The 17,703-nt window shown below is 33.5% G+C and overlaps 5 protein-coding genes across 6 annotated transcripts; 2 read left to right on the forward strand and 3 right to left on the reverse strand.

Annotated features, from left to right (window-relative positions):
- Positions 1–274: 274 nt before the first annotated feature.
- Positions 275–1,279, reverse strand: LOC107938122 (glucan endo-1,3-beta-glucosidase, basic isoform). The gene has a single exon (XM_016871188.2). The coding sequence runs from the start codon at positions 1,268–1,270 to the stop codon at positions 275–277; it is 996 nt and encodes a 331-aa protein (XP_016726677.2). The 5' UTR covers positions 1,271–1,279.
- A 3,235-nt stretch (positions 1,280–4,514) lies between these two features.
- LOC107938139 (tubulin beta chain-like) lies at positions 4,515–7,644 on the forward strand. The gene is made up of 3 exons (NM_001327415.1): positions 4,515–4,970; positions 6,445–6,714; positions 6,797–7,644. Exons 1-3 carry the CDS (start codon positions 4,565–4,567, stop codon positions 7,468–7,470), a joined length of 1,350 nt encoding a protein of 449 aa, NP_001314344.1. The 5' UTR covers positions 4,515–4,564; the 3' UTR covers positions 7,471–7,644.
- A 2,422-nt stretch (positions 7,645–10,066) lies between these two features.
- On the reverse strand, positions 10,067–11,560 carry LOC107938140 (uncharacterized). 2 transcript variants are annotated; one of them, XM_016871215.2, is made up of 4 exons: positions 11,000–11,560; positions 10,794–10,856; positions 10,646–10,720; positions 10,067–10,534 (listed from the first exon to the last, which is right to left on the reverse strand). In XM_016871215.2, exons 1-4 carry the CDS (start codon positions 11,318–11,320, stop codon positions 10,193–10,195), a joined length of 801 nt encoding a protein of 266 aa, XP_016726704.1. In that variant the 5' UTR covers positions 11,321–11,560; the 3' UTR covers positions 10,067–10,192. The 2 variants fall into 2 exon arrangements, with proteins under 2 accessions (XP_016726704.1, XP_016726703.1); XM_016871214.2 differs by having other exon boundaries at positions 10,794–10,859; positions 11,000–11,546.
- Positions 11,561–11,965: 405 nt separating this feature from the next.
- On the reverse strand, positions 11,966–13,445 carry LOC107938142 (uncharacterized). The gene is made up of 4 exons (XM_016871217.2): positions 12,915–13,445; positions 12,714–12,776; positions 12,522–12,596; positions 11,966–12,409 (listed from the first exon to the last, which is right to left on the reverse strand). The coding sequence occupies exons 1-4, from the start codon at positions 13,188–13,190 to the stop codon at positions 12,134–12,136; spliced, it is 690 nt and encodes a 229-aa protein (XP_016726706.1). The 5' UTR covers positions 13,191–13,445; the 3' UTR covers positions 11,966–12,133.
- Positions 13,446–14,917: 1,472 nt separating this feature from the next.
- Positions 14,918–16,355, forward strand: LOC107938141 (uncharacterized). The gene is made up of 4 exons (XM_016871216.2): positions 14,918–15,358; positions 15,503–15,565; positions 15,683–15,757; positions 15,844–16,355. Exons 1-4 carry the CDS (start codon positions 15,062–15,064, stop codon positions 16,177–16,179), a joined length of 771 nt encoding a protein of 256 aa, XP_016726705.2. The 5' UTR covers positions 14,918–15,061; the 3' UTR covers positions 16,180–16,355.
- Positions 16,356–17,703: the final 1,348 nt, after the last annotated feature.

The raw sequence follows: 17,703 nt of genomic DNA on the forward strand, positions 1-17,703 counted from the left end.
GAAGTAGCTACCAACATGTCATGTATTGAACTTCAATAATATTTGTTCCTTTCCTACCAAAACGAAATCTTTTATAGAACATCGCTCGATGAGTTCGTAAATATAATAGTGGAAAAGCTTTTCTTTCGCTTGAAAAAAAATCGCAAACGGCAACCAATTTTATAAAATTACAATGTACAGATTACATTTATTTGCCTCTAGGCTCTCTTCTTTAGAGGCGATGACAATGGTTTGCAAATCAATACCCGGGGCTGAGAGAAATTGCTGTACCGGTTTAATGGAAACTAATTGAGTATTTCTCCTGTTTATTTGGATAAAAGAACCCCCAATGTTTCTCATATGCCGGTTCTTTTTCATTCTCATCGAACATGGCAAACAAGTAAGCTTCTATTGCTTTTCCGGGTTTCTTCGGAGTCCCCTGGCCCTGATTCACATGTTGAACCAATTTCCTGTTATAAGTCATTGCATTATCGACACTCGTGGTGTCTCCACCATCCGATGGCCAACCGGTTTCCGACACAACAATGTCCAACGATCCCCCACCGGCCTTCTCTAAAGCGGAGTAAAACGAGTCCAGCATCGCGTCGAAAAGGTTCTGGTACTGCAACGAACCATCGGTCACTACGACAGACGGAGCTGTAAAGAGAGCATAGTCAAGAGGAACATGTTCGGGGTCTCCAATGTGGCTGAAGTAGGGATATGTGTTAACAAGTAATGGAGCTTGACTGTCCCTCAAGAAAGTTATGACTTGACCAAGAAGTTGCTGATATTCAGGATGTAAATTACCGTTGGATGGAGGGTAAGATTCTTGAAGAGCAGCAAAAAAGGTAGCTGTAGAAACTTTGATCTGGTGCCCTAGGCCAGCTCCGGAAATTGCATTATGAATATTTTGCATTGCAGGGAAAAGGAACTGAGCAAAAGAATCCGAAGGCTTTACTTCATTTCCGACAGCGATGTATCGAAAACTAACGGTGCTGTATTTCTTGATGTTGTCTTGAACCCATTGATTAGCATTGGCTTGACTAGCAGCAACGTACTCAAGGCTCGGATTTGGAACATCTAACAGCAGCTTGATGTTGGTTCCTCCAAGGGCTTGCAGAGCAGCGTGATTGGGAGCGTAGAGCCGCATTCGTTGGATGCCTTTTTGTTGGAAAAGGGCGATAACTTCAGCTTCGGGTGGCAAGTTTTTTGCCATCATTCCATAACAAACACCCACTTCGGCACCTGTGATTTTGAAGGTAGCCATTAGCAACCCGAAAAGCAGAAGCATAGTTGAATGTATGATGGTGCAACAAGATTTGGCATTCGCCATTGCTATACTTTCAAGGCCAATAAAAAAATTTACTAGAATTTTAGAAGTGCTTTGATGCCTCCAACACCAATTCTTAGCCACCTTTTTATACAGAAATACAACGCAGGATTGTTTGATTTGGCAGTTCTCTATTACTGGTTTGAAAATTTTGGTATGGAAGCATTCAATGCTAATTTGGCAACGTGTTTACTGGGTTTTTTTTAGTGTCTTTCTCCTTCCTATATACTTTAGAGAAAAAGTCTTCCTATTTTTGAAAAAGTCTTTCTCCTTCATGTCCCGTTCAACTGGTTTTCTAGTTTCATTTAACAATATTATAGAAAGTCAATTATGCTAATAGTGCATAATAAAATATTATGCTATTATTTATTTATGATACATTATATTCATAAATCCACTATCTATAAAATATTATTCTTCAAGCTAAATATTTATGTTAATGGATATTACACTCAACATATGTATGTATGTTAAACAAAAACCCGAAATGGACGCAGAGAAAAAGTTGAATTGTGAGTCTCATAATGCACGGTATCTCTCATGTTCGTAACTGGATTGGTCCATGTTTGAATGGAATCACATATATATATATTTAAATATCAGAAAATAGTGGTTGTATGTACGTAGTGCATGTAATCAGTCCATGGCCTCGACGACCCATTAAATGCGTAGGGATGGAAATATTCCAAGTTCCATAAAAATTAGTGTAAGATAAAGTCAATGTGTTATGCAATTTTCTATATAACACTGGACAACTGCCTGATTTAGCAGCCATCCCTTCATGTCGCTCCCATGAAACAGCACATTATAGGGCTACTAAATTATAAGCGTCTCCTTTGAGTGATAAATAGGAAGAAAAAAAATATTGAATATCGATTATAGTTTATTGTTGTTGGTGGAATCGGTTTTGTTATTGAAAATAGTTTTTGAAGTATTAAATTTTAAATAGTGGAGATAGTATACTTGAGTTATTTATGCTCAATTTTCGTTTTAAAGTTTTATCTATCGACTCTGATGAGAACTCAAAAGAGTTTCTGAAATTTATTGAAAGCGCCTAGGGTCCACCACTAGCCAAGTGGTAGTGTTTTTACCCTTTAAGACCTTTAAAAGTTTTCGATTCAAACCCTATCGAGACCAAAATAATAAAACTGCATTTCTTTGGTAGATCCTAGGCATTCCCGATAAACTCCATGAACCTCTTAAGACTCTCTTCAAAGTCAAAAGATAAAATCTCGGGATTAAAATTAAGCATAGACATTCTAGGTACTGTACAACCACTGTTCGAAGTTCAGATTGACTACTCAAAGGACAATACTTCAAAAACTTCTCCCAATAAGAGAGTCGATTCCTCCTTAACAATAGTATTACATTGAGAATTAAGTTTATTTTTATTTATTTGCTTATAATTTTTTATATTAGTTTGTATCTAATATTAATTTTTTTAATCTTTGCAAAGGATAGTAACAAATTTTGAAAAGATTAATCTTCGTAAACAATAAAACGGACATAGAGGATACCTTGATTGCTTTTATGAACCTTATGAATAATTTATGTGATAGTTTTAATCAAATAAAATATGTTATCCGTAATATCAGTTTAAAACTAATGCTATGTTTAGTAGAAATTTTATTTTTTTAACATAGTTTAAAATTAATTACAATTGATAATTTTAGCTATTCACACGATAAAGAATTAATTAATTTTCATTTTATGCATAATTAAACGCTTGATAATATATATCATTGTTATTGTTAAGCATTCGAGGAACACGTTGAGTTTTCCTTTTTCCATTTACCACTGGGAAAATGCTTTATAAATTAACCCTTGCAAAAATCCTTAGAATTTGATTTCATCCAGGTCCAGCGGCCTATCTATGACCCACTAGTATTGGGCCAACCAAGCAATCTCCGGTTCATAGAACCAATTACCAATAGAGTTGTAATAAAATTTCTATCAATATTTTGATTTTTTGTGGTTTATATTTGTTCCCGAGTTAAATAAATAAATATATTTTTAATTGTTGATGTAAATGTTCGATTATAAGTTCATAAACTTAGGTGTTTGAATACTTAAGTTTAAGTCTTAATACGTGCGATCATCATGTATAAGTCTTTAATCATGTATGTTATGCTGTAGTTTTCATGTATAAATGGAGATGTCTAAATTATAAATGTAAGACAACAAAAAATTGGGCAGTGATAGAAAAAGAAAGATTTTTTTTTGCGTTTTTTTGATTTCATCAATTAGATTTATATATCATAATAGATATAGATCTTATTCTATCCTATAGATTTGAATGGAGATATAAAAAAGAAAGGTACCAATAAATTAAATAGAAATTCTTCTTCTTCTTCTTTTTCTAGATAGTGTATGGAATATAAATAAAAAAGGGGTTATATCATATTGGTTTTTTTTCTAGAATAGAAGCATTTTATGCGATTTTCCCATCTCTATTTATTTTCTATGCAATTTGTATTGTAGTATATATATAATTATAATTTATAAAATCTATAAGAATAGATAAATAATGACATTAAAAGACTGATTGTTTTGTTTTAAAAATAGATGTCTTTGACATCCAACTATAGCACCGAATAACTTTTTTTTGAATGGCAGTTTCAAAAAAACATACGTGTTTTTGTTCAATTCTTTTCAATTTAGTAGTAAAACTCTAAAAATAAATATTTGTGAGCATATTCATTTAATTGAAATAGACCATCATTTTCTCTTACCAACACAAAAAATAAGCAAACATAAATACGGACCCAAATATAATTTATTTACTCTTTGATCACTTAATTATAAAAAATTTTACATTTTAATAATTTATCTTTAAAAAATTATAAAATAATCACTAAAGCGGAAAATTCATACTTACACTAATAAATACATTAAGAAATTAAAAGATGAAGAATCACACCTTAATTATCTAACACACGGGAGAAGGGAAAGGTAATAAGAGAATCATAATGGAAATTCCGAAAGAGACGTTCTAACTTCTAATTAAAACCCAAAGATCTTAAAATGGCGCGCCCTTACCGTTTTTCACCCAACAAACTCCCTTTCCGTTTTAAACTTTAAACGAACCCACGCCCTCCACTTTCCCTCGTGTATCACACGACAGCCAAAATACAAACAGACACAATCCCTTCAAAAATATATATCCATCCATCCCGCTCTATAATTATTACCATTTTCCCTTCCCATTCCCTTCCCCTCCACATATCCCCTTCCATTCCTCTCCCAATCCAAACCATGAGAGAAATCCTTCACGTTCAAGGTGGCCAATGCGGGAACCAAATCGGTTCCAAGTTTTGGGAAGTGATTTGCGACGAGCACGGCGTCGATCCCACCGGAAGTTACACTAGAGATGAATCGTCGTCCTCTGATCTACAGTTGGAACGTATCAATGTGTATTACAATGAGGCTTCTGGTGGGAGGTACGTTCCTCGTGCTGTTCTCATGGATCTTGAACCTGGTACTATGGATAGTATCAGATCCGGTCCCTATGGACAGATCTTTAGGCCCGATAATTTCGTGTTTGGACAATCCGGTGCCGGTAACAACTGGGCTAAAGGTCATTATACCGAAGGAGCTGAGTTGATTGATTCTGTTCTTGATGTTGTTCGTAAAGAGGCTGAGAATTGTGATTGCTTGCAAGGTATATACTACTAACTATGTACTACATGCTATTCCTCTGCCTTTTTTCATGTTTCTCTTAGATACTTTCATTTAGCTAAATTTCCGCTTTAATTTTGGTTCAAGTGATTCTGATCATAGTACTTTCCTCATCCATTCCAACACACTTACTCTATTTATTTTTTCTTCACGTCAATGTTTATTTTTCTACGTTTCTGTTTAGAATTTGATATCCTCGGGCAAAAATCAATATACGGAATACAGATACAGCAATGGATGAATAAGTAAATAAATATTCGAATTTAGCATATTATTGATCATTAATGTTGTCGTTGAAGTAGAAGACTAATAATTTAATAGATGATTATTATTTTTGTTTCTTGTTTAATTAAAACCAAACTAGCAGGCAATTATTTGATCGTACTACTCAGCTGTATTACGATATAACTTTTATTTCATGATAACGATATATATCTGCTTTCCTGTTGATTTGTTTTTTCTTTGGCGTTGGCCATATCGAGGATAAAGTATCTTATTTTATCCATCCATGAAATTGTAGAGAGTAGTAATATCTTGAATTTATGATTGATCATAATTCACTGTGAAAATAAGTATAGAGTCTGAGCTGTTTTTAGTGAGCTGCTTTTTGTCCAATTTGGAGGCAAAGGAGTACATGTGTCTTTATCTTGATTGTGATTGACCAGCTGGATGTCGTTTTCTCCTTTATTGGATCAAATATTTTTTAACTAGTGTTTTGTTTCTTTGTGAAATTTAACATTAAGGTTAGATCTCATGGAAATTGATAAACTTTTCTATGCATTTTTTGGACCCTTGGGGACCCATACCAGCTCATCACCATATAATTGTTGTCTTTACATTATTGTTATCATGGGTTCTTCACATTTTAATACCTGAATTTTGAAGAAAAATGTAAAAAAAAAAAATCTAAATCACCATGTGGATATTTAATCGGTTTTATAGTAATAACAATGACGCAGTCCATAATAGAAATTGGCATTAATATCAGATCTTGTTTATCCATATTTTTGAAGTACATTATAATAACAATTACATGTTAAATTATACTAAATGACCATATCTCTGGATCCTGATCTAGCTGAAATGGACTAATATTGTGATCATTTGTTCTGTTGTTGCTGTAATAATGTAATAACAATGTGTCATAAACAATGACAATGGTGAATTTGTACGGCGGACTTTCAAACTATGTCCTTTGTTTGAGTTAAATATTTAAATTAGTTTTTAGTCGAATCAGGTCTTTAAACTTTATTTTCGTAATCAGTGTTGGCCTGTTCAGTGTTGGCCTGTACATTTGTTAAAAAAACCCTTGCAGCCAATTAAGAAGCTACAGGTCATTAAAATGGTGATGGTGGATTATTGAATCAAGTAACTTTTAAGGGGGCCCAAAATAAATATGCCATTGTCATTTTGAATTGGCTAATGAAGCTCACTTGTTTATGTTATTTCTTGACCAGGCTTCCAGGTATGCCATTCACTTGGAGGAGGTACAGGCTCAGGCATGGGAACTCTCCTAATATCGAAAATTCGAGAGGAATATCCAGATAGGATGATGATGACATTCTCTGTTTTCCCTTCACCTAAAGTCTCCGACACAGTTGTGGAGCCATACAATGCCACCCTCTCCGTGCATCAGCTGGTAGAGAATGCTGATGAATGCATGGTTCTTGACAACGAGGCACTTTATGATATTTGTTTCCGGACTCTAAAGCTTACTACCCCTAGCTGTGAGTGATAGATTGTTCATTTTGACTATAATGTGAAACAATTTAGATTCTGAAATTAACACCAACACTAATAATTTTTCAGTTGGAGATTTGAACCATTTGATTTCTGCAACAATGAGTGGTGTAACATGCTGCTTGAGGTTCCCTGGACAGCTGAACTCCGACCTCCGAAAGTTAGCCGTAAATCTGATCCCATTCCCACGTCTTCACTTCTTTATGGTTGGATTCGCACCGCTCACATCCCGTGGTTCCCAGCATTACATTTCCCTCACCGTCCCAGAGCTGACACAACAAATGTGGGATGCCAAGAACATGATGTGCGCTGCCGATCCTCGTCACGGCCGTTACTTGACAGCCTCAGCTATGTTCCGAGGCAAAATGAGCACCAAAGAAGTTGATGAACAAATGATCAATGTCCAAAACAAGAATTCATCATACTTCGTGGAGTGGATTCCCAACAATGTGAAGTCCAGTGTCTGTGATATCCCACCAAAGGGTTTGAAGATGTCGTCGACATTCGTTGGGAACTCGACATCGATCCAAGAGATGTTTAGGAGGGTAAGTGAGCAATTCACAGCGATGTTCCGTCGCAAGGCCTTTTTGCATTGGTATACCGGTGAGGGGATGGATGAGATGGAATTCACCGAAGCGGAAAGTAACATGAACGACTTGGTGGCTGAATATCAGCAATACCAGGACGCCACTGTCGAGGAAGAGGGCGAGTACGAGGGGGAGGAAGGTGTGGAAGAGAACTAGGAGCCTTGAAATATTTGGGCAATTATTATTACATATTTGCGACTTTTACATGCTTATGTAATACTGTGTGGCTATTGGTGTGTTTTTGTTAAACTCTGTATTTCCCAGGTTCAGGATTATGCTGTTTGCTCTTTCCAGACTATATTCAACATAAGTATTATCGGTTTTACTTAATAACCTCTGCTAATAAGGTCTTCCATGATTAAAGACATTGTTGTTTAATTAAGTTTAAAATATATTAATTCTATATTTTCATCATTTTTTTATAAAATGTTAAACATTAAGAAGTTGTATTTAATCAAAATACTAAGTATAGGGAATGATAGAACTGGTAATAATCTAATTAGATGCATTAAAATAAAATATTAAATGATAATCTAATGATAATTTGAATGTGGATAACTACCATATTTAACTAACAAATTTTTTCTTAAAATTAATGTTTTGCGGCAACTCAAAATTATAATCTGAAAGAGCAAGTGTTTAAAACTTATAAGGGAAAAAGGCAGCAGGGAACGGGATGAATAAAATAAAAGTAGAAACAAAAAGGTATATGCATCAGAGTCATGGAAGTATGAGGCGCAAACATCGCTCGCAGTTAATGGGCGAGCTTCTCATACCTGGAATGATCCTCATCATTTGCATGGGGCCACTCTATGTTCCCCTTTCCATAGAATCAAAATATTACTATCTCATTGTGCTCTTTGTCTATGCTTCTCAAAGTTTATATATTACAAGAAAAGGGGTTCCCTACGCTTGCTGGAAACTTAACCAAAACAGAAAAACCTTGAATCCCATTGGGTTTCTTATTTGGACTGGTAAGCTTTATCCTCACGCTCTTTAAAAACCCAATTACTACGCTACTCCTACTCCAATGCCCATACAAAAGGAAGCATAAAATTATTATTATATTATATCCTTTTAAGAAGATATTTATATGTTAAACCTTCAATTAATATATATTTTTGTTTTTGAAACTTGCATCCGGAGTCATAATTGTAATTACAATCATAATTATCATTTTAAAACATAATCAAATTAATAATCGGAATATATTCAAATATGTCGCCAATTAATTAAGTTTTAGTTCGGTTATCATTGATATTATTATCAATGCAATAGCACATGGATTCGAGTGTGTTTAAACGCGTTTACCCTTTTATTTAGAAAAAAGAGAATATATCCAAACATATACTAGGACTACAATAGAGGGTTTTGTCTCTAACTCTAAATAGAGTTCGATAGGTTCACAGAATAAGAGCGTCTTGTCGGGTGCTTGATAAGGAAGATCATGCATATTCATGTACATATTCATGTTCTATAGCATAGAAGACACTTATGGATAACTACATTTGAGTTAGCAATTATTATAATTTGTTTTTTTATCTCTTTAATTTTTTATTGTTTAATTTTTTTTTATGTAAATACATGTTAGATATTTATTCATAATATTAACTTTGAAATATTTTTTTATTTTTTTCATTAAAACTTGCTTAATGGCAAATGATTAATATATAACATAATTTGATATAAATTTAAATTTTTTAAGTTTTAATTGAAGTCAAATATAATTTTTTATGAACCCATTATATGTGTTACATACTTTTCTTTTAATGTATAATAAAATTTTTAAAATATCGAGCGGGACAAGGCCAAAAACTGCTCCAATATTTGTCTTTCAAACAAAAATAATTGCCACATCCCGCCTCGACTATTCAAGAAGAAAAAAGAAAAACCTTTCCATTCGAAGTAGATCAATTAAACATTTATTAGGTGATTCAAATTTTAACATCCTTAAATCAATTAAGATGTCTACAACTTGTAATTTGTTGTAAATTTTAAATGAATTTACCAAAAAAGTTAAATTTATTTACTATTTACATTAAATGTATGTGTTATTATCTAAATTGGGATAAAAATACCATATAAGGTCTTATATTATAAGTTAGATTGTATTTTACTCTATTATTTAAAAAATTACCTTAACTTAAAAAGAATATTGGTCATTTTTATTAAAAAATTTATCAATTTCTATTGTTGAAAACTTACATGACTGACTGAATAATCAGATAATGACACATAGCATGCTATATGTACCCCGAAATGAAATGATGTATAAAGATGAAATTTATTTGAGATGCATAAGGAAATTACTTGGAAGTGGGGAGTAGTCTTTCTTATCGTGCATTGCAGCCAACAGGTACATAGTAAAAGGGAATTCCATAGATGTGGTTCCTAGTTTCCTTAAATTCTACATAAAACACTAAATCAAGTTGCCAACCATCCATTTTGTTTTACTTACTTAAAACATAGGTGGAGGGCCATCAAACTGTCTCAAAGTCAGCAACCTTGTGCTTGTTGGGTGTCAAGAACCCACTTCCATCCTTATAATTTTGGTTTTTGAAAATTTTAAAGGATCAAAACCAGGATTAGACCAAATTTCTCAACTTCCAATCACCCAAGAAATTCTCGCAGTTAACCATGGTGTGTGCTGTAGATTTTTTATAGCAAATCTTAGGTTCCTTGAATCTCACATTAGATTCTTTCACACCCAAAAACCAAAGCAAAATCTTCTATTGAATCAATCATTCAAAGATACTGAAAAAGCATTTATTATAAACATTTAATACCAAATCAAATATATTCTCAATCTCCCTCTAATTTACAATTTTCCATTCTGTAAATAAAAACAGAGAGCAAAAAAGGATAAAAATAACAAAAGTCACGTTAAAGGGCACCCAGCTTTGTAAATGGCATTGTAATTCTTTGCTCTGCAAATTTGCCTCCTTTTAAACCTTGCTTCTGCTGCTGCTCTGCTCCTTGTTACCGTGTCTAGATCGATGAATGCTTCCTCTGCAGCAACGTTGAGGTCTGGGATACCGTTTGATGATGGCAACATTGAGATCATTTCAACCATCCGATCCATCATCAACGTTTGGTGATGAACCCTGCTGGGAATTCCTTGCTGTTGATAATGATGGTATTGACCAATACTAACTTGGGCTGATTGTACACCAAGATCCAACCTTTTATTTGTTACTGGTGTGAGAAGACTCTGATTTAACTGTTGAAACCAGAAGGAAAATATTTAAAAAATGTGATAAACTTGAAAAACAATACCACCCCACTCTATCAAAAAAGCAAACAGAAATAAATAAATAAATAAATTTAAAACCTTTTGTTTCTTCGATTTCAATTCCAAATTCTCAGCTATTTGTTGATCAAGCAATTGCCTCTTAATCTCTATATCCTGTTTGAATTCACAGTAATCAAAGATTTTAGTGAAATATTCAAGAAAATTACAACTTATTAATGTAACTCACCTTTTTAAGCAATTCATTGCGATGGGTAAAATCCTCCACCATCTCTAAAATTTGTTCTTTTTTCTGCTTTATTAACAAGACAAAAAAAAAACCCAGAATGGACATGGATCAGTAAACAGAGTACACGTGTAAAGACAATGAACTCGAAAAAAGAAAGAAAATTTATTTGAGTGATGATAACCCAAAACGAAGATAATACGACGTACCCTTTTGAGAGTGTTAACCGAAGTTTTCTTCTTGGGAGGCTGAGGCTGAGGCTGAGGCTTCTCATCTGCTTCATTGGGACAAAAGGATAGAGGGGTGTCAGGGCTTGAAGATAAGACCTTTTCGATGGGTCCCACGATGGCGGAAGAAGAAAGAGGCTGTTGCGACGGCGGCGGAGAAGATGTGGAAACGGATCTCTTCCTCCGGCAGCCCCAAGTACAAGAAAAGCGAGGAGGGCGTAATATGAGACGGGGAAGCTCCAACATGATATTGGCAACCTCAATACCTTCCATGGTGAATTGACTGTCAAAGCTCTGTTTCATTTTTAACCCCAAAATTCCTCAATTTTCCTCTGATACTTAAAAGACAAGAAAAGGGGCTGACTTGAAAAACAGAGAGTAAAAGATAGGGAGAGATTGAGTTGGTTGGAAAGAGAGTCTCGCTCACCCTCAGCATATAAAGGAACCCATGGCGAGAGCAATGGGTTATTGACACGTTTCAGACAATGAAGAGGATTGAGAACGAACGGTTTTAGGGTTTATGGATTTATCTGATGGGTTGTACGCGCGAGTTTAATATGGGTTTTTAGTTCCTATAATTAGTTTAGTTAAAGGAGTATTAGGAGAGTTAAGTTTAGAAACTAGTCCACGCCCTTTCCATGTGCGTGATTCTGAAACGCCCACACCTGTAGTTATTGGTACGTTTGGAGACTGGGTGGTACAAGAATCTCGCGCACTTTTTTCCCTTATTTTTCTCTACAATTAAGGGGAAGTAGAGACTGGGTGGTACAAGCATCTCGCCCACTAGCCTAATTACATTCTTGTCAAATTGCTACTTCAGGAAGAACATAATATCCATATTTTATGTCATAAATTGAGCAGGTGCAAGTTTTTTAGCAAAATAAAGACACCCAAAAACCAAAGTTAAATTCTTGCTCACCAAGTAAACCTGAATCAATCATTCAAAGATACTCAAAAAGCATTTATTAAGAATATCAATACCAAATCAAATAATTTCTCTTCTCCATATCAGCTTCCTTCTAATTTACAATTTTCCATACACCCTACGTTAATGCCGCCGTAAAAAAAGAGGATAAAAATCCGACACAAAACTCATGTTAAAGCGCACCCAGCTTTCTAAACACCTTTCAAATTCTTTGCTCTGCAAATTTGCTTCCTTTTAAACCTTGCTGCTGCTGCTGCTCCGCTTTTGCTTACTATGTCCACATCCATGAATGCTTCTTCTGCCGAAACGTTGAGGTCTGGGATACCCTTTGATGATGGCAACATTGACATCATTTCAACCATCCGATCCATCGTCAACGGTTGGTGATGAACCCTGCTGGGAATTCCTTGTTGATGTTGACCAACACTAATTTGGGTTGATTCTGGTGTGAGAACACACTGATTTAACTGTTAAAACCAAAAAGAAAATAATTTTAAAAAAAATGTGATAAACTTGAAAAACAACACGACCCCACTTCATCAAAGAAAGCAAACAGAAATAAATAAATTAATTAAAAACCTTTTGTTTCTTGGATTTCAACTCCAAATTCTCAGCTAGTTGTTGATCAAGCAATTTCCTTTTAATCTCTATATCCTGTTTGAATTCCGAGAAATCAAGGATTTTAGTAAAATATTGAATCGAAGAACAGGTTAAAAAGATGAAGATAATGCGGTGATATTCAAGAAAACGAGTAAAAATAAATAAACTCACCCTTTTGAGTAATTCATTGCGATGGGTAAAATCTTCCACCATCTCTAAAAGTTGTTCTTTTTTCTGTTTTATTAAGAAAACAAAAACCCAGAACGGAGATGGATCAGTAAACAGAGCACACGTGTAACGACAATGAACTCTAAAAAGAAAGAAAAGTGATTGAAAGTGATGATGACCATAAACGAAGATAAAACAACGTACCCTTTTGAGAATATTAACCGAAGAAGCTTTTTTCTTGGGAGGCAGAGGCAGAGGCTTCTCATCTGCTTCACTGGGACAAAAAGACAGGGGTGTATCAGGGCTTGAAGATACGATATTTTCGACGGGTCCCACGACTGCCGAAGAAGGAAGGAGCGGCGGCGAAGATGTGGAAACAGATCTCTTCCTCCGGCAGCCCCAAGTACAAGAAGAGGGAGGAGGGCGTAATATGAGACGGGGAAGCTCCAACAGGATATTGGCGACCTCAATATCTTCCATGGTGAAAACACTGTCAAAGCTCTGTGTCAAGTTCCACAATTTTGCTCTGATACTTAAAAAGAGCAAGAAAGTGGGGATTTGAATTGAAAGGCGGTCTTAATTGAAAGAATTGGAAAACAGAGAGCAAAAGATAAAGAGCGAGAGATGAAGAGATTGAGTTGCTTGGAAAGAGGGTCTCTCTCGCTCTCGCACGCTCTCGCACATAAAGGAATCCATGGCGAGAGCCTTGAGTTAATGACACGTGTCATAAATGAAGAGGGTGTTGATGATGGTTTTAGGGTTTATGGCCCTATTTCCTTTTGCCACTTAATGGGCTTTTTTGAGTTTACTATAGATTGACTTCTAGAGTCAATTCCACTGCCTTAGATTCTAATATATCCTAATTATATCTTTAAACTATCATTATTATTATTATTAAAATTATTAATTTAAATGTTAATTATACGTGATGTCTTATATAAAATAATTTAAAGAAAAAATTTGTTACAATGTAACTCCTAAAACCAAAAATAAAATAAAACTAGAGAAAAGGAAAATAGTAATACTTTTTGTAAAAATTTTGAATATTTTAAAAATTAAGACTTTTACAATTTTAAAACTTCCATTATAAATTTTCCTTTCTAATTATGTCACATGAGATATGATATCTAATTTAACAGTTAAATTAATGATTTTAATAACATAATAACCTTAATAATATAACATCAATAATTTAAAAATATAATTAGAATAATTTAAAGTTTAAAGATTAATTTAAAGCGAGAGACGTAGTTTAGGACGTTTGATGATTATTTATATGAAAATTAAATTTTAATTAATATTAAATTAAAAACTAACAAGGCATGAACTAAACTGGGACAGAATTTAACCTAATTTAGATATTTAATGAAAATAACTTAAATATGTCATTTTTGTGGTTATTATTAACGAATAACTGTTGCTCTGTCGTCACACGACATTCATAGAAGCTGCCAAATGTCATTCCACATATTAGTTTAGTTGGTAGACTTCTTATTTTAGTCAATTTTAATTAATATATTAAAGGGTAAATTCTAATGATAATCACCCAACTATTAGGAAATTTCTCTTTTAGTCACCCAATTATAAAAAATTATAAAATGATCATTTCACCTTTGGAATTTTTTTTCTGATTACCGGCCTTTAAATTACTAATGAAAAGTTGATGTGGTAGCTTTTTAAAATTGACATAATAGTAATTTTAACCCTCAACATTTATACATTATTCTAATTTAGTCGTGATTCTAAAAAATTGAACCCGCAATACTTATACATTGTGTAATTTGATCCTTTCTACAACTTTGTATAAACTCTTGAATTTTTTTCATTTTATTCAAATAAGTAATTTTACATCCAAATGAGCTTTGTGGGAAATCAATAAATACCTTTGGAATTTACTTCCTCTTAAATATAGCGATTAAATGGTATGGAAATAATAAGTCATAAATCATAGAAACAAAAATGCGCCCACCCAGTATCCAAACATACCAATAACGGGGCGTTTGGTAATCACGCACATTGAAGGAGCGTGGACTAGTTTTTAATCTTAAGTCTCCTAATACTCCTTTAACTAAATTAACCAAAGGAACTAAAAACCTTATTGAACTCGCGCGTATAAACCCTAAAGCCATTCTCAATCCCCTTCCTTGTCTGACACGTGTCAATAACCCATGGCGAGTCCTTTATATAATGAGAGCCAGCGAGACCCTCTTTCCAAGTAACTCAATCTCTTCATCTCTCTCGCTCTCTCTCTATCTTTTGCTCTCTGTTTTTCAATTCTTTCATTCAGGTTTTTCCCCCTTTTCTTGTTCTTTTAAGTATCAGATGAAAATTGAGGAATTTTGGGGTTAACAATGAAACAGAGCTTTGACAGTGTTTTCGCCATAGAAGATATTGAGGTTGCCAATATCATGTTGGAGCTTCCTCGCTTTTCTTGTACTTGGGGCTGCCGGAGGAAGAGATCTGTTTGCACATCTTCTCCGCCGCCGTCGAAACAGCCTCTTCCTTCTTCCACCGTCGTGGGACCCATCGAAAAGGTCTTATCTTCAAGCCCTGATACACCCCTGTCTTTTTGTTCCAATGAAGCAGATGAGAAGTCTCTCCCTCTGCCTCCCAAGAAAAAAGCTTCTTCGGTTAATAGTCTCAAAAGGGTACGTCGTTTTATCTTCGCTTTGGGTCATCATCACCTTGAATTTTTTTTCTTTTTTTTCTTTTTTTGAGTTCATTGTCCTTACACGTCTGCTCTGTTTTCTGATACGTGTCCGTTCTGGGTTTTTGTTTTCTTAATAAAACAGAAAAAAGAACAATTTTTAGAGACGGTGGAGGATTTTACCCATCGCAATGAAATACTTAAAAAGGTGAGTTTTTTTCTTTAACTCATTTTCTTGAATATCACCGCATTATCTTCATCTTTTTTACTTGGTTCTTCGATTCAATAGTTTACGAAAATCTTTGATTACTGGGAATTCAAACAGGATATAGAGATTAAGAGGCAATTGCTTGATCGACAGATAGCTGAGAATTTGGAGTTGAAATCCAAGAAACTAAAGGTTTTAAATTGATTTACTTTTTTGATAAAGTGGGGTCGGGTTAGTTCATCACTTTTTTTAATTATGTTCTTTTTGGGTTTTAACAGTTAAATCAGAGTCTTCTCACACCAGAAACACATAAAAGCTTGAATCTTGGGATACAATCAACCCAAATGAGTGTTGGTCAACATCATCAACAACAAGGAATTCCCAGCAGGGTTCACCACCAACCGTTGATGATGGATCAGATGGTTCAAATGATCTCATTGTTGCCATCATCAAACAGTATCCCAGACCTCAACGTTTCAGCAGAGGAAGCATTCATCGATCTAGACATAGTAAACAAAAGCAGAGCAGCAGCAGAAGCAAGGTTTAAAAGGAAGCAAATTTGCAGAGCAAAGAATTTCAAATCGCTGTACAAAGCTGGGTGCCCATTAACATGACTCCTTTTTGGTCTCTAAGGCGGCATTAAGGTAGACAGAATGGAAAATTGTAAATTAGAGGGAAGTTGATAATGAGAAGAGAATATATTTGATTTGGTATTAAATGTCTCCAATAAATGCTTTTTTAGTATGATTTATTCAATGCAAGATTTTCTCTTTTGGTGAGAAATTTTTTAGCTTTGGTTTTTGGGTGTGAAGGAATCTAATTTTGATGGACTGTAAACCTAAATTATAAGCATGGAAGTGGAAAGGAGTTATTGACACCAATTTTATGTGTATACAAATACAGGGTTGCTGACTTTGAGACAGTTTCATAGGTTTAGAATTGGGATAATAACAATTTTAACCCTCAATATTCAGTCAACTTTGGTTTAACTCTAAAAAATGAATCTTTAACGTTTACACATTATGTATTTTGATCTTTTTGTAATTTTGCTTTTCTTTGCAACCATTTTTACATTGTCTCCGTGTTTGATTCAATGGAAAAACGAACAATAAAAAGAAACAAAACGACCCAAATTTTGAAAAATAACCAATTCAATTTCTTAAAAATAAAAAATATCCACTTCATGAATTCAACAAAATTGTAAGTCGAACAAGTTTAAAAAAATTAAATCAAATTTTGATTTGCTTCATCAATGGATCAACTCAACCTAACAAAAAAATGAATTAATTACCACAGAGAGATATCAAGTTCTTAGTCATTTTAAGTACAAAGAAAGCAATGTATTTGAGAATTGTCTAGTTTAATAATAATAAATATTTAAAAGAATTCTTTTTTTAAATTTCTAATTTACACATTATTAAATTATATTTTTCATGTAAAAAAGTGATAAAATTAGGTAATGTGTAAACATCAAGAGCTAAATTTTTTAAAATTAAGACAAAATTGACACAATGTGCAAAAGTTGAGGGCTACACTTGTTATTATGTCATATTAAAAGTTGCCCAATCATCTTTCCATTAGCCATTTAACGACGGGTGATTAAAAATAATTAAATAATTAGTTAGTTATTTTATAATTTTTTATAATTGAGTGACTAAAAAAGAAATATATTAATAATCAAGTGACTATCAATACGATTTACCCTATATTATAAAAATTCTTTTTCATTTTATTTAAATGAAAATTTTCTATTTTTTTTACATCCAAATTAGTCTTTAGTCTTTTAACTGTAAATAAATTAGTCATTGAATTTTATCTAAATCATTATACTTTTTGAGTTTTGTCACAACATTTAAACAACCGATACCCTAATGAATTTATTTTGTTTTTTAGAGTAGAAATAAAAGGTGGATTTCAACATCTATTAATCATTAACAGTAAGTAGGTGGTTTTTTAATTGAGTTTGGTTGGATTTGATCGGTTCTTTTTTTAGATTTTTAAAAATTTTTATGATAATTTAAATTTTTCATATTAATTTTAGGTTTTGAGTTTAGGACTTCATAATTTATTTTGACAAAATAACAATTTTTATGACTTTTTTATATTATTTCAATACATTTTAATTTTTTTTAAATTCT

This window comes from Gossypium hirsutum, chromosome A06, assembly GCF_007990345.1.
Source record: "Gossypium hirsutum isolate 1008001.06 chromosome A06, Gossypium_hirsutum_v2.1, whole genome shotgun sequence".
Classification (NCBI taxonomy): Eukaryota; Viridiplantae; Streptophyta; class Magnoliopsida; order Malvales; family Malvaceae; genus Gossypium; species Gossypium hirsutum.

Excerpts from the sequence above, each read along its gene's own strand:
- LOC107938139 (NM_001327415.1), top strand. The coding sequence starts at position 4,565 with ATGAGAGAAATCCTTCACGTTCAAGGTGGCCAATGCGGGAACCAAATC. Across the intron at positions 4,971-6,444 it reads GAATTGTGATTGCTTGCAAG|GCTTCCAGGTATGCCATTCA; the intron begins GTATATACTACT and ends TTTCTTGACCAG. Across the intron at positions 6,715-6,796 it reads AAAGCTTACTACCCCTAGCT|TTGGAGATTTGAACCATTTG; the intron begins GTGAGTGATAGA and ends ATAATTTTTCAG.
- LOC107938141 (XM_016871216.2), top strand. The coding sequence starts at position 15,062 with ATGAAACAGAGCTTTGACAGTGTTTTCGCCATAGAAGATATTGAGGTT. Across the intron at positions 15,566-15,682 it reads GCAATGAAATACTTAAAAAG|GATATAGAGATTAAGAGGCA; the intron begins GTGAGTTTTTTT and ends GAATTCAAACAG. Across the intron at positions 15,758-15,843 it reads TGAAATCCAAGAAACTAAAG|TTAAATCAGAGTCTTCTCAC; the intron begins GTTTTAAATTGA and ends GGGTTTTAACAG.
- LOC107938122 (XM_016871188.2), bottom strand. The coding sequence starts at position 1,270 with ATGCTTCTGCTTTTCGGGTTGCTAATGGCTACCTTCAAAATCACAGGT.
- LOC107938140 (XM_016871214.2), bottom strand. The coding sequence starts at position 11,320 with ATGAAACAGAGCTTTGACAGTCAATTCACCATGGAAGGTATTGAGGTT. Across the intron at positions 10,860-10,999 it reads CGGTTAACACTCTCAAAAGG|CAGAAAAAAGAACAAATTTT; the intron begins GTACGTCGTATT and ends TTGTTAATAAAG. Across the intron at positions 10,721-10,793 it reads GCAATGAATTGCTTAAAAAG|GATATAGAGATTAAGAGGCA; the intron begins GTGAGTTACATT and ends GAATTCAAACAG.
- LOC107938142 (XM_016871217.2), bottom strand. The coding sequence starts at position 13,190 with ATGGAAGATATTGAGGTCGCCAATATCCTGTTGGAGCTTCCCCGTCTC. Across the intron at positions 12,777-12,914 it reads CGGTTAATATTCTCAAAAGG|AAAAAAGAACAACTTTTAGA; the intron begins GTACGTTGTTTT and ends TTAATAAAACAG. Across the intron at positions 12,410-12,521 it reads TGAAATCCAAGAAACAAAAG|TTAAATCAGTGTGTTCTCAC; the intron begins GTTTTTAATTAA and ends TGGTTTTAACAG.